The 14,315-nt window shown below is 45.1% G+C and overlaps 1 protein-coding gene across 2 annotated transcripts; it reads left to right on the top strand.

Moving 5' to 3' along the window:
- The first annotated feature begins 1,638 nt into the window (after positions 1-1,638).
- TNFRSF4 (TNF receptor superfamily member 4) lies at positions 1,639-11,183 on the top strand. Of its 2 annotated transcripts, XM_032709234.1 has the most exons (8): positions 1,639-1,880; positions 3,865-3,987; positions 4,246-4,344; positions 5,491-5,557; positions 6,623-6,867; positions 7,426-7,551; positions 9,236-9,273; positions 10,788-11,183. In XM_032709234.1, exons 1-8 carry the CDS (start codon positions 1,748-1,750, stop codon positions 10,881-10,883), a joined length of 927 nt encoding a protein of 308 aa, XP_032565125.1. In that variant the 5' UTR covers positions 1,639-1,747; the 3' UTR covers positions 10,884-11,183. The 2 variants fall into 2 exon arrangements, with proteins under 2 accessions (XP_032565125.1, XP_032565126.1); XM_032709235.1 differs by lacking the exon at positions 10,788-11,183 and having other exon boundaries at positions 9,236-9,316.
- The last annotated feature ends 3,132 nt before the right edge of the window (positions 11,184-14,315 follow it).

Here is a 14,315-nt window from a genome sequence, read left to right as displayed (position 1 = left end):
AATTCAAGTGTTTCATGTGCATTTTTCTATTTTGTATTTGATATTAAGAATTTCTGTTGGGCTCAGGCCGAGGTTTGGCTGCTCCCTCCGTGCAGGAGGTTCCAGTTCAGGGAGAGGGGACTTCTGGAAAGGAAGATTTCAAGCTATAACTTCTTTTCCATAGGGATTGTCTTCCCAAATCCTTGGAAAAACGGGAGAAGTGGAAAACCAGTTGCTGTTTTTGCCTCTTCCAGAAATTTAGGAGAGGAAAGAGAAAGCGGCGGCTCCGGATAAATCCCCCCATGATGTCACCGTTCAACCTTCCCAAACCCTGCAGGAAAACTGCAATTCCAGAATTCCTGGCGTTCCAAGCAAGTCTCCTTTGCACCTCTGGATGTGACTTGAGAAGCCTGGCTGTGGTTTTTTAATTTCAATTAAACCTAAATCAAGAGATTTGCTCCCCGTGGGACGTCTTCGCTCCGGTCTCGGGAAGATTGAAAATTTCATTCCAGCAGGAAAAGCAGGGATGGGAGAGGCTGAGCATGGCAGCTGTGCCCCCACCCGACACCAACAGGCAGAAAAAGCAGGGGGCACGTTAAGATTTCCTAAATTTAATTGTTTGGTCTCTCAGAATTTGACTCCTTTGGGCAAGGAATGAAATTTTAGGTCTTCCCGAGACTGGAGGGAAAAGCCCGAGCGAAGAATTTCATTCCTTGCCCAGACGAGTCAAATTTTGGAAAGAAAGATTTCAAGCTATAACTTCTTTTCCATGGGAGTTGTCTTCCCAAATCCTTGGAAAAACGGGAGAAGTAGAAAACCAGTTGCTGTTTTTGCCTCTGCCAGAAATTTAGGAGAGAAAAGAGAAAGTGGCAGCTCCGGATAAATCCCCCCCCCGTGATGTCGCCGTTCAACCTTCCCAATCCCTGCAGGAAAACTGCAGTTCCAGAATTCCTGGCGTTCCAAGCAAGTCTCCTTTGCACCTCTGGATGGGACTTGGGAAGCCTGGCTGTGGTTTTTTAATTTCAATTAAACCTAAATCAAGAGATTTGCTCCCCGTGGGACGTCTTCGCTCCGGTCTCGGGAAGATTGAAAATTTCATTCCAGCAGGAAAAGCAGGGATGGGAGAGGCTGAGCATGGCAGCTGTGCCCCCACCCGACACCAACAGGCAGAAAAAGCAGGGGGCACGTTAAGAATTCCTAAATTTAATTGTTTGGTCTCTCAGAATTTGACTCGTTTGGGCAAGGAATGAAATTTTAGGTCTTCTTGAGACCGGAGCGAAAAGCCCGAGCGAAGAATTTCGAGTCAAATTCTGAGAGACCAAACAATTAAATTTAGGAATTCTTAACGTCTTCCCTGCTTTTTCTGCCTGTTGGTGTCGGGTGGGGGCACAGCTGCGATGCCAGGGAGCCTCTCAGCCTCTCCCATCCCTGCTTTTCCTGCCTTTTCCTGCTTTTCCCAGCCTGGCCTTTGCCGCTCTTTTGGAGTTGCCGCGTGGAGAGCTAAGAATAGAAACCTCAAAATGCAATTCAGCATCTCACCTTCCTGCCTGTGAATCTTTTCAGTGATGAACTGAATGACAAAAAAAAAAAACAACCCCCCGGGGCTCGGGGTGGTGTGGGAAGAAAGAAAAGGGGGGGGTGGGAAGAAGGAAAGGGGCGTGGAAAACTCGCCGGGAATTTCCCGGCGCCCGAAATATCAATTTGTTCTGGTGGCCCCGGGGCTGTGAAATCGCCTCTCCCCGAGCACCCAAACCGGGCTGGGACGGTTATGGCACGGTCAGGGGGGAATTTTCCTGCTGTTTTCTTGCTCCTGCTGGTTGCTGTTCCCAATTCCTGGGGGTTGGAATGCAGGGAACACCAGTATCCGTACCGGGATAAATGCTGCAGCGACTGTGCCCCGGGTAAGTTGGGTTCTGTGGGAAATCTTATTTATTATATAAAAGATATAAGTGTATAAACCAGCTTCCTAGGAATATTTCAGGATATCAGGATATATTTCAATATGTGCAAAGGATATATTTAAGGCTGGAGGAAGGATAACAGAGAGAAAATTTGGTGAGGAGCTTTTCTTCTTTCTAGAACATAAAATCTTTCAGATAAATCTTATTATAACATAAAAAATCTTTCAGATTTTTTTTCCTTTCTGTAACGTACAAAATTTAGGGATCTACCTTTTATTCTTTAATTTCTGTGTCTCTAAAATGTCAGTCAAGGGCATTTTCACTTTGGGAATGTTGTCTGAAAAAAAAAAAGTGGGAGCAATTCTATTATTGTCTTTTATCACATAAAGAACCTCAGAAGTCTCAGATAATAACAAAAATTATTAATTCTGTTGCTAAAGATGTTTTTTTTTAAGCTTTTTCCTTTGTGGCAGAGTTTATATTACTCATGTTAGTGGTGGTTTTTTTTAAGGGAAAAAAAAAATCAATGTTCTTGGCTCGTAGAGATCAGCAAAGTGTAACAAGGTGAGGGGTTTTTTAAAGGAAAAATATTTGATTTAGAGATAAAGATGAGCAAATTTACTTGACAGGGAGTATATTTGTTTCCTCCTTTCTTCTTGTAGAGATTGAACGAGGTTTTTTTCCACAATCCACGAGTCTCCAGGAGGGATTTCAGCCTTTTGTCAGGAGAAACCAACTTGGTTTTCCCTCCTTACTCTTTATTTTCATCATTAAATCTATCCCTGAACTGGATGTGGGGTGAACTGATGCAGGAGTTTTATCCTCCAGGATGCTAATTGGGCTAAAATCAGCCTTTAATCTTAAGATTTGAGGCAGTTTGTTGCATTATTCTCAAAACTCTTTAAAATCTGAGTGTTTGGGAGCTCAAGGCACGTTTGTGGGCAGAGACAGATAAATAACACTTTATCTCTCACCTTTTCTTCCCCCTTAAACTGAAAAAAAAACCCTCTTATCAGGTTTTTGCATTGTTAGAAAATGTGCTGCTGTTGGGGAAACGTTTCTTCACAGTCTCTTCGTCTTGTAGATATTAAAATGTCATTTATTGCACATATTATGCTCCTTAATAATCCTAATTTTGCCACTCAGCCCTCAATAAAACAGAATTAGAGCAAGCAAGAGGCTTGATGCTCATTCACCTGCAGGTGGGAAAATGGAGAAGCAAAATGAAGGGAACAACAATTTTTGTCCCTGTTTGGGATTATTTGGGGTGAATTGCATTATTTATGTATAAATATATATATTTAAGTCCTAAAGGAAGGCAGGTTCTGTCACAAAACCATTGTACTACACTGGAAATCAAACTTATTACTGTGCTAAAAACCTGCTTTTTTCCTGCCACTGGCTGCAAACTGAGGTGCACAAACCACGTGGAAAAGTGATCTGGAGAAGGGATATTTGGGATCTGTTGGGAGAATTATTTGGGGCACGAAACCTCAGCCTTTTTTCCTGCTGCTGGCTGCAACCTGAGATGTCCAAACCCTATGGAAAGGTGGTCTGGAGAAGGGATATTTGGGATCTGCTGGGAGAATTATTTGGGGCATGAAGCCTCAGCCTTTTTTCTGCCACTGGCTGCAAACTGAGATGTCCAAACCCTATGGAAAGGTGGTCTGGAGAAGGGATATTTGGGATCTGCTGGGAGAATCACTGCCTCAGCTCTCAGGCCCTTTTTATCCCACTTCAGCTGCTGGTTCCCAGTGGTGCTGTGGGTCAGAGTTTTTGGGATGTTGGGATCCTAAAACCCGCCGAGTGTTCTCAGGCAGAGCTGGAAGCTGGACCAGCACACTCAGGGCACTGTTTCATCCTAATGCATGGAAATGCTTTACCCTGTGAAAATGAAAATCCTAATTCAGGGGGAAAAATGGGGGGGGGAAAGAGGGTTTTGTGGTGATCCCAAGCAGTGTGTGCTCTGTGATCCCTGGTTTAGGGGAGAGGATGAGGAACCGCTGCACGGCCACGGCAGACACGGAGTGTATCCCCTGCCAGGATGAATATTTCAGCAGTGAGCACCACCACAGCTTCTGCAACAGCTGCACAGTCTGCAACACCAGTAAGGCACTGGGCAGGGGGGCATTTCCTCCCCCAAAGTCGGGAAGAATCGGTCTCTGTTTCCTTTCTCACCTCCCACCCAGAGTCTGGGTTGTGCCAATGTCTGATCCCTCCTGCTCGTGGTGGGGCTTGAAAACCCTGCAGGGTTCTTCTCTCTTCCCTGCAGGTGTTTCCACACAGGGTGGGGAATTAATTTGTGTTCTCTCTCAGTGTTATGTCTTGTCTCTCACTTGCTTTTTAATCCTTTTTTTTTTTTTAGGGAGTGGGAGCGTGGAGGTGAAGAAGTGTGAGAAGACCTCGGACAGGGTGTGCATGTGCCAGGCAGGGTTCATGCCAGCTGGGCTGCCCCTGGGAAGTGGTGAGTCAGGGATCAGAGAATCAGAGAATCATAGAATCAGCTGGGTTGGAAGGGACCTCTGAGATCATCAAGTCCAACCCTTGATCCAACCCCGCTGTGGTTCCCAGCCCATGGCACTGATGCCACATCCAGTCTGTCCTTAAACACCTCCAGGGATGGAGAATCCACCACTTCCCTGGGCAGCCCATTCCAATGGCTGAGCACCCTCTCTGCAAAGAAATTCTTCCCAATATCCAACCTAAACCTCCCCTGGCACAGTTGAAGACCGAGCCCTCTTGTCTTGCTGATGGTTGCCTGGGAAAAGAGACCAACCCCCCCCTGGCTCCCCCCTCCTGTCAGGGAGTTGCAGAGAGTGAGGAGGTCTCCCCTGAGCCTCCTCTTCTCCAGGCTCAACAGCCCCAGCTCCCTCAGCCTCTCCTCACAGCACTTGTGCTCCAGTCCCTTCCCCAGCCTCGTTGCTCTCCTCTGGACCTGCTCCAGCCCCTCCATGTCCTTCCTGAGCTGAGGGCCCAGAACTGGACACAGCACTCCAGGGGTGGCCTCACCAGCGCTGAGTCCAGGGGCAGAATCACTTCCCTGGACCTGTTGGCCACACTGTTCCTGATCCAGGCCAGGATCCATTGGCCTTCTTGTCCCCCTGGAACACTCTGGCTCCTGTTCAACTTCTTGTCCATCCAAACTCTCAGCTCCCTCCCTGCCTGGATGTGCCAGGCTCTCCCAGCTCTTCCCTCCACACCAGACTGAGGTGGTTATTTCCAGTGTAAAAAAAAAAAGGCTATTGTCGTTTGTCTCCTCTTATTTCCAGTGTAAAAGCTGCTGGCATTTATCTCTTGGAGATCTCCCCACGAGGGGAGTTGTTCAAACTTGTTGCTCTGTGGTTCCTGTCAGAAACAGGAATGTTCTCCTTGGTAATATCCATCATTCACCAGTGGCTAAAGCAGGAAATCCTGCCACTTGCAGATTAAAACCAACCACTGGGTGTGCTGTGTTACTTCTGCCCCAATATCTCGGGTTTTTAGAGGCTTTTGTTGGGTCTGTTCTACGAGCCAGACCATTCTAAGTTATTATTTAATTGTTGTGTAGCTGTCACACAGTTGTGTTGCTCCCTGAGCTCACACCCTGCCTGCTTTATTCCCTTTTTTCCAGTGTGTTCACCATGTCCTGAGGGGACTTTCTCCCCAGGAAGGAACGAGAAGTGTCAGCCTTGGACCAAGTAGGTGTCACTGAGCCAGAGGTGTCCATCTTTACATCTTTAGCAGTTGATGCCCCAAAAAAAATCAGGATGTGCAGAACAAACCTGCAGTAGGGGCAGTGAAAACCATGTTCCTTGTGGCTCTCAGGAGCCTCGAGCAGCCTGTGCTGATTTGAAGCCTTTGGCCCTTTCTCTCTTCACCTCCAACAACAGCCTTTTTTTTTTTTTTTTTTTTTTTAAGAGATTTGGATGTTTTGTTTCTGTATTAAAGGTTCCCCTGGCCAGGTGCAGCTGTGCCTCAGGGCTGTTATCTGTCAGAAAAATCTCAGTAGGATTGTTTTTCCAGTAATGACTTTGTTCTTAAACGTCTCAGTTGTTCTCCACATCTCTGTGCACTCCAGGAAAAATAACCCCTGAGTTTGTTGCTGCTCAGACAGGGATTGTGGTGAATATAATTCAGAAAGTCATTGCAGCAAGTGCTGGAAAATTCCCACTGATTTATTCCCAGCTGTGCTTCAGGGCTGTTACCTGTCAGAAAATCCCAGTAGGATTGTTTTTCCACTAATAACTTTGTTCTTAAACATCTCTTAATTGTTCTCCACATCTCTGTGAGAGAGAAACTCTGAGTCTGTGCTGCTCAGACAAGGATTGTGGTGGTCACTCATGTGTTCTGTGGATATAATTCAGAAAGTCATTGCAGCAAGTGCTGGGAAAATCCCCCTGATTTCTTCCCAGCTGCAGCAGCCTTGGGAAAAGCAGGGACAGAGGCCCAGGATGCTTTGTTTCTGTCCAGAAGGTTCCCTGGCCAAGTGCAGCTGTGCCTCAGGGCTGTTACCTGTCAGAAAAATCCCAGCAGGATTGTTTTTCCACTAATAAAACATCTCAGTTGTTCTCCACATCTCTGTGCACTCTAGAAGAGCTAAACCCTGAGTTTGTGCTGCTCAGACAGGGATTGTGGTGGATATAATTCAGAAAGTCATTGCAGCAAGGGCTTGAAAAATTCCCCCTGATTTTTGCTATTTTTTATTTGGTATTTTTATTTGCTATTTTTATTTGCTATTTTAATTGAGTGTTTCTTTTTCCCAGCTGCAGCAGCCTTGGGCAGAGCACCCTGAGAGCAGGGACAGAGTTCCAGGATGCTGTTTGCAGCAGCCCTGTCCCCCTGCCAGAGGTCCCTGGGACTCCAACCCCTGCCTGGAGTGTCCTGAGCACTTCCCACAGGGATAACAGGGAGAACAACAGCTCCACTGCTGGGATCTCCTCCCCACCCAGACCTGGGGAAGGTCCTTCCATCTGCCCAGATCCCACTGATCCCACTGAGACCAACTGGGGTAAGGAGGGGACTGGCCAGGGTTGGGCTTGGCTTGCAAGAGCTGGGCAGGGATTTTCACCCTCCAACTGGTTTTCCAAGAGGGGAAATCAAAGTGATTTTTCCAAGAGGGGAAATCAAAGTGATTTTTCCTGGGAGGGGAAATCAAAGTGATTTTTCCTGGGAGGGGAAATCAAACTGATTTTTCCAAGAGGGGAAATCAAACTGATTTTTCCAAGAGGGGAAATCAAAGTGATTTTTCCAAGAGGGGAAATCCCACTGATTTTTCCAAGAGGGGAAGAAATCAAACTGATTTTTCTGGGAGACGAAATCAAAGTGATTTTCCTGGGAGGGGAAATCCCACTCTAACTCAGAACCATATCTGTATTTTACACAGCTCCCCAGTGAGACACAAGATTCCACATTTGGGATTTTTAGGCTTTGTGGTTCAGGGGTACTTCCAGATCCCTCCTTTTGAAGCTGGAAAGCTCCAGCTGGAGCCTTTTTTTGTTTTTAATCTTTGAATTTTTTGAATCTTTTTTTTTTTTAATATCTCCTCCTGTATTTTTTTTTTCCCCAGGCTCTCTCTCCCTCCTCCTGCTGTGTCTGATCCTGCTCATGGTGAGTGGAATGTCCATCCTGCTGCTCATCATCCAGGCAGCCAGAAAAGAGACCAAGGGGAGGCCTCGTGGAAGCAACAACCAGAGTGAGGTTCTTTTTATGGAATAAAACATATGGGGGAAAAAAAGAACAATCAGGGCCCTCCTGCTGGAAAATTGATAATTAATCCTAATGAAACCTGCAGTTTCTCCCAGAAATTTAGCCTCTGATGACTGGAGGTCTCAAGTTTTAAAGCCCAGGTTCCCCAGAAGGATCCTCTCTCTGATTTTTCACCCCTTTCCAGTTTTCCCCCCCTCCTTAATCCCTGCAGAGCAACAACCAGAGTGAGGTTCTTTTTATGGGGAAAAAAGAACAATCAGGACCCTCCTGCTGGAAAATTGATAATTAATCCTAATGAGAGCTGCAGTTCCAGAGGTTTAGTCCCTGTTTAGTCCTGCTGGCAGGAGGTCCCAGTTTTAAAGCCCAGGTTCCTCAAAAGGATCCTCTCTCTGATTTTTCACCCCTTTCCAGTTTTCCCCCCTCCTTAATCCCTGCAGGAATTTTGTTGTGGTTTCCTGCAGGGAATTCTGCTCAGCACGGGCAGGATCCAGAAGGGACTTTTAAAGATTATATTGTGAATTTTTTTGCCCGTGGAGAAGTGAACTGCCTGGAAGGGTTTCCTGCCAACACAGGGAAGCTCTGGCTGGGAAGGGATGAATTTGAGATTCAGAATTAAGAGAATTCAGCCCAGAGCTGCCTCAGGTTCCATGCACAGATCCAGGGCAAAGTGTGTCCTCACTGATCCCTACACTGGTGTTTTCCAGCACCAAATGTCACCCATCTGATGATCATCCACAAAACCAGACAAGTCCCTGCCTTCCCTTTTCCTGCCCCTTCTACTCTACAGTGTTTATTTTTATTTGGGGTTTATTTTTATTTGTTATTTATTTATTTGGTATTTATTTTTATTTGGTATTTATTTATTTAGTATTTAATTTTATTTAGTATTTATTTTTATATAGTATTTATTTTTATTTAGTATTTATTTTTATCTAGTATTTATTTTTAGTATTTATTTTTAGTATTTATTTTTAGTATTTATTTTTAGTATTTATTTTTATTTAGTATTTATTTTTATTTAGTATTTATTTTTATTTAGTATTTATTTTTATTTAGTATTTATTTTTTATTTGGTATTTATTTTTATTTAGTATTTATTTTTATTTCATATTTATTTTTATTTAGTATTTATTTTTATTTCATTTTTATTTAGTATTTATTTTTTATTTCATATTTATTTTTATTTAGTATTTATTTTTTATTTCATATTTATTTTTATTTAGTATTTATTTTTTATTTCATTTTTATTTTTATTTAGTATTTATTTTTTATTTCATTTTTATTTTTATTTAGTATTTATTTTTATTGAGTATTTAATTTTTTTTAGTATTTACTTTTAAAGTAGTTTTTATTTTTATTTAGCATTTATTTTTATTTCGTGGTTTTTTAGTATTTATTTTTAAAGTAGTTTTTATTTTTATTTAGAATTTATACTTATCTAGTTTTTATTTTTATCTAGTTTTTATTTTTATCTAGTTTTTATTTTTATCTAGTTTTTATTTTTATCTAGTTTTTATTTTTATCTAGTTTTTATTTATTTATTGTTTAATTTTTTGTTTAATATTTATATTTATTTAGTATTTATTTTTATTCAGTTTTTATTTTTATTCAGTTTTTATTTTTATTTGGCATTTTTACTGAGTATTTACTTTTCTAATTCTCTCTTTCAGAGGACGGGAGCTGTCGAATTCCTATCCAGGAGGAACAGGTCGACTCCAATTCCAGCCTCATCAAGAACTGACTTCCCATTCTTTGCTGTCTCCTGCATTTCTGAGCCGGGGGGTTGTTCCAAGGGGTGTGCCTGTTCTGGGACTGTGTGGAACTGTTTGATTGTGGAACTGTTTGATTGTGGAACTGATTAATTGTGGAACTGATTAATTGTGGAACTGATTGATTGTGGAACTGTTTGATTGTGGAACTGATTGATTGTGGAACTGTTTGATTGTGGAACTGTTTGATTGTGGAACTGTTTGATTGTGGAACTGATTGATTGTGGAACTGATTAATTGTGGAACTGATTAATTGTGGAACTGATTAATTGTGGAACTGATTAATTGTGGAGCTGTTTAATTGTGGAGCTGTTTGATTGTGGAGCTGTTTGATTGTGGAGCTGTTTGATTGTGGAGCTGTTTAATTAATTGTGGAGCTGTTTGATTGTGGAGCTGTTTGATTGTGGAGCTGTTTGATTGTGGAGCTGTTTGATTGTGGAACTGATTGATTGTGGAGCTGTTTAATTGATTGTGGAGCTGTTTGACTGTGGAGCTGTTTAATTAATTGTGGAGCTGTTTAATTAATTGTGGAGCTGTTTAATTAATTGTGGAGCTGTTTGACTGTGGAGTTGTTTGACTGTGGAGCTGTTTGACTGTGGAGCTGTTTGACTGTGGAGCTGTTTGACTGTGGAGCTGTTTGACTGTGGAGCTGTTTGATTGTGGAACTGATTGATTGTGGAACTGATTGATTGTGGAACTGATTGATTGTGGAACTGATTGATTGTGGAGCTGTTTGATTGTGGAGCTGTTTAATTAATTGTGGAGCTGTTTAATTAATTGTGGAGCTGTTTGATTGTGGAGCTGTTTAATTAATTGTGGAGCTGTTTAATTAATTGTGGAGCTGTTTAATTAATTGTGGAGCTGTTTGATTGTGGAGCTGTTTAACTGTGGAGCTGTTTAATTAATTGTGGAGCTGTTTGACTGTGGAGCTGTTTGACTGTGGAGCTGTTTAATTAATTGTGGAACTGTTTACTTGGGTCCCTCTGGGGCTCCTCAGTGGCTCCTTTGGCCTCAGGGAGCAGCTGTTCCCGGTTGGAATTTTGTGGTTCTCCCTCCCAGGCACATCCCGGGCTCAGCATCCCGGGCTGGGCTGGGAGTGCTCCGTGCATTCCTGGGCACTGGGTTGGGATGGCAGGGAGTGTTCAGGGAGCTGGAAGGGCCGGAAAACATGGCTTAGGAAAGACATCCCTTCCCTGGCTGCTCCCTGGGAAGAGGCACGAGCTGATTTATTAACCCAGTGCTGAATATCTGGGCCTTTGGGGCAGCGTTTTTGCTGCCTGAACTCTTGTTCTGCCCTAAACTCTGCTCCCCTGGAGCACACTGGGAGTGGAACCCCCACCCAGAACCCCCCCACACTGTGTGTGATAACTTTACTTCTCTGATTTTTCCCACAAGTTCAGCAGCCTGGAGTGTTTTGAAAAGCATTCTGATGATTTTTATTTTTTTTTTGAAGACAGCAAGTTCGAAAATCTGGGAGGAACCTGAAGCGTTGTCGTGGGCAGCTTTTGATGTGTTTGAAATGCCTCAGTTCAAGAGGCAGCAAACTTGAGAGTGACAGAATTCAGAAGTGGTTTCCACTTCAAATGTATCTCCCCTGTAGATAACCCCTCAGAAATGACACTTTGGATCCACAGCACTGAAGCATATGAGAAAATATGCAGCTAAAAATGTATTCAAGAATACAAATATTTTTAAACATAAGTTTCCTATATGTTATACATATGGGGGACTTTTCCTGTTTTCCAGGTGCATATACAATGTATAGAAACATTTGTGTTGTATGGAAACATTTGTATTGTATACAAGGGGCTGAGAGGGACTTCTGCAAATAAAGGTGTGGTCGCAGCTCTGCCCGTGTGTGTGTGTGTGTGGAATTGGGAGCAAAAATTCTGGAGTGTAAAATTCCTGCAGAAAGCAGGATTAACTCAGAGGAGGGGAAGGGGAGGGGCAGGCACTGAGCTCTGCTCTGTGAGTTGAGCAAATAAAATTTTGCAATAATTCCTGAAAGGCTTTTAATTGACCTCATAGTGCTGCAAGTCTCAGGACTTTTCTGGCTTGTCTTGTGAATTAATTTTAGGAGGTTTTTTAGTTATTGTTGTTGCTTAAATTCAATTTAGTTTGTAGGGATTAGCTTCTTTACATAAAAAGTAACATTATGCAGCCACTGGAAGGCTTCTCTGATTATTGAACTGCTTGTGTGACAGCTGCTGTGGGAGGGATCTAATGGTTTGGTTAAATCAGTTCATTTTGAACTGTGAATAATTTGGTAAGCTAAACTATGCTTGGTTCTTAAAAGTTGTTTTAAAGGTAGAAGGACCTGAGGGAATGCCCTGAAGTTGTGCCAGGGCAGGTTTAGGTTGGATTTCAGGAAAAGGTTCTTCTCCCAGAGGGTGGTTGGCACTGACCAGGCTCCCCAGGGCAGTGGGCACAGCCCCAAGGCTGCCAGAGCTCCAGGAGGGTTTGGACAACGCTATGAGGGACAGGGTGGGATTGTTGGAGTGTCCTGGGCAGGGCCAGGGGTTGGACTGGATGATGTTGTGTGTCCCTTCCTGCTCAGGATGTTCTGTGCTCACCAAATCATCACAGGCTTTGAGTCCTCCCCCTGCCTTGCCTTTGGCTTCCTGTGGGACCTGAGAACTGTGGGTGCAGCATCTGCTCTGGAGCAGCTCTGACCACAGAGGTGATGGGGTGGCCATAGAATCATAGAATCACAGAATCAGCTGGGTTGGAAGGGACCTCCAAGATCATCAAGTCCAACCCTTGATCCAACCCCTCCATGGTTCCCAGCCCATGGCACTGATGCCACATCCAGTCTGTCCTTAAACACCTCCAGGGACGGAGAATCCACCCCTTCCCTGGGCAGCCCATTCCAATGGCTGAGCACCCTCTCTGCAAAGAAATTCTTCCCAATATCCAACCTAAACCTCCCCTGGCACAGCTGAAGACCGAGCCCTCTTGTCTTGCTGATGGTTGCCTGGGAAAAGAGACCAACCCCCCCCTGGCTCCCCCCTCCTGTCAGGGAGTTGCAGAGAGTGAGGAGGTCTCCCCTGAGCCTCCTCTTCTCCAGGCTGAACAGCCCCAGCTCCCTCAGCCTCTCCTCACAGAACCTGCGCTTGAGCCCCTTCCCCAGCCTCGTTGCTCTCCTCTGGACCTGCTCCAGCCCCTCAATGTCCTTCCTGAGCTGAGGGCCCAGAACTGGACACAGCACTCCAGGGGTGGCCTCACCAGCGCTGAGTCCAGGGGCAGAATCACTTCCTTGGCCCTGTTGGCCACCCTGTTCCTGAGCCAGGCCAGGATCCATTGGCCTTCTTGTCCCCCTGGGCACACTCTGGCTCCTGTTCAGCTTCCTGTCCATCCCCACTCCCAGCTCCCTCCCTGCCTGGCTGCTCTCCAGCCCCTCTGTCCCCAGCCTGTAGCACTGCAGGGGGTTGTTGTGGCCAAAGTGCAGGACCTGGCACATGATAAGGCTCAGCCCCTCCAGAAGAGCTCTTTAAACCTCAAGGTTCACTCCTCCTGGGGGGTGGGTGGATGACTCCGAGCAGGGATTCCAGGGAACACCCGGCAGGTTCTCGGAAGAGGAGCAGCATCAGCCCGTGGGCAGCAGCAGCTCGGGGGCCCTGGGGCAGGAACCACGTTTCCCTGTAAGTGAGTGAGGTGCTGAGAACTCCTGGGCCCTGTGAGGCTGCTGTGGGTTGTGATAAGGGCAGCCCACAGGAACAGATGAGCTGGTGGCGTGTCACAAGTCTCAGCCCCTCTGTCCCGTGGGCTCATCAGCTGCTTCCAGGAATCTCCCTCGTTTCCTGCCTCAGCTGAACAGGAATGAACCCAATGCAGAGTGTTCTTGTGCCTTCCTGCAGCTTCCCCAGCTGGAGATTTCCTCAAAAAATAGGGCTGGAGAAGGAACATCTCCTGGCCCTGCTGGGGGAGCTGAGGACAAGTGGCATTTGCTCAATCCTGCCCTAGAGCTGGATCCCGTCCCTGTGCTGGGTGATCCCATCCCTGTGCTGGGTGATCCCATCTCTGTGCTGGGTGATCCCATCCCTGTCCTGGGTGATCCCATCTCTGTGCTGGGTGATCCCATCCCTGTACTGGGTGATCCCATCCCTGTACTGGTTAATCCCATCCCTGTGCTGGGTAATCCCATCCCTGTACTGGTTAATCCCATCCCTGTACTGGTTAATCCCATCCCTGTGCTGGGTGATCCCATCCCTGTACTGGGTGATCCCATCCCTGTATTATGTGATCCCATCCCTGTACTGGGTGATCCCATCCCTGTACTGGGTGATCCCATCCCTGTACTGGGTGATCCCATCCCTGTGCTGGATAATCCTATAAAAAAACTCAATATTTGATAGGATTGAAGGTGTTTACTGGGAACCCTGCCCGTGGCAGGAGATTGGAATGACCTTTTCTTTAAGGTCCCTTCCAACCCAAAGCAGTTTGTGATTTGTGATTGGATTTACTGAGGATTTGGGTGTTGGTTGGCGAGTTGCCAGTTTAAATAAACCAGCACAAATATTTCCCTGGAAATGAAGGAATAGCAATTTTTTACTTTTAATTGCCGTTGTCACCCTTCTGTGAAAAACTTGCTTGGAATTTTTTTTTTTTTTGGTCCAGTCCTCCCTAAAATGCCAGGAAGTAGCTGAGAGTGGTGAATGATTTGGTGCTGCCTCTGCCCACGCTCGTCTTCCTACTGCCAGAAATGAAACTTTCCCTTCTCAGAGGTGCAGGCCTTGTCACCAAATGAGTTCCTGTTTTTCAGCCTTTCAGATTTCCCCTTTTTTTTTTCAGGCACTTGAGAGACACTTCAGCTTTTATTTCCCCCCCCCCCCCAGTCTGAGCTGTGCAGCTCCATCTGAGCTGACAACACAAGGCTGGGCTGCTTTGTGTCTGGCCCCTCAGGATTGTTTTAAGAGCCATCTGTAAAAATGACTAATAACTGTATTTCTGGGGGAGAATAATGCCTTTTTTTCCATGGATA

Source organism: Chiroxiphia lanceolata, chromosome 22 (assembly GCF_009829145.1).
Source record: "Chiroxiphia lanceolata isolate bChiLan1 chromosome 22, bChiLan1.pri, whole genome shotgun sequence".
In the NCBI taxonomy this organism is placed as follows: Eukaryota; Metazoa; Chordata; class Aves; order Passeriformes; family Pipridae; genus Chiroxiphia; species Chiroxiphia lanceolata.
This window is presented reverse-complemented; position numbering and strand designations above follow the sequence as displayed.

Bases quoted from the DNA above. Each gene is read 5' to 3' on its own strand.
- TNFRSF4 (XM_032709234.1), top strand. From the start codon at position 1,748: ATGGCACGGTCAGGGGGGAATTTTCCTGCTGTTTTCTTGCTCCTGCTG. The intron at 3,988-4,245 runs GTAAGGCACTGG...TTTTTTTTTTAG, and splicing joins CTGCACAGTCTGCAACACCA to GGAGTGGGAGCGTGGAGGTG. The intron at 9,274-10,787 runs GTCGACTCCAAT...TTTTTTTTGAAG, and splicing joins TTCCTATCCAGGAGGAACAG to ACAGCAAGTTCGAAAATCTG.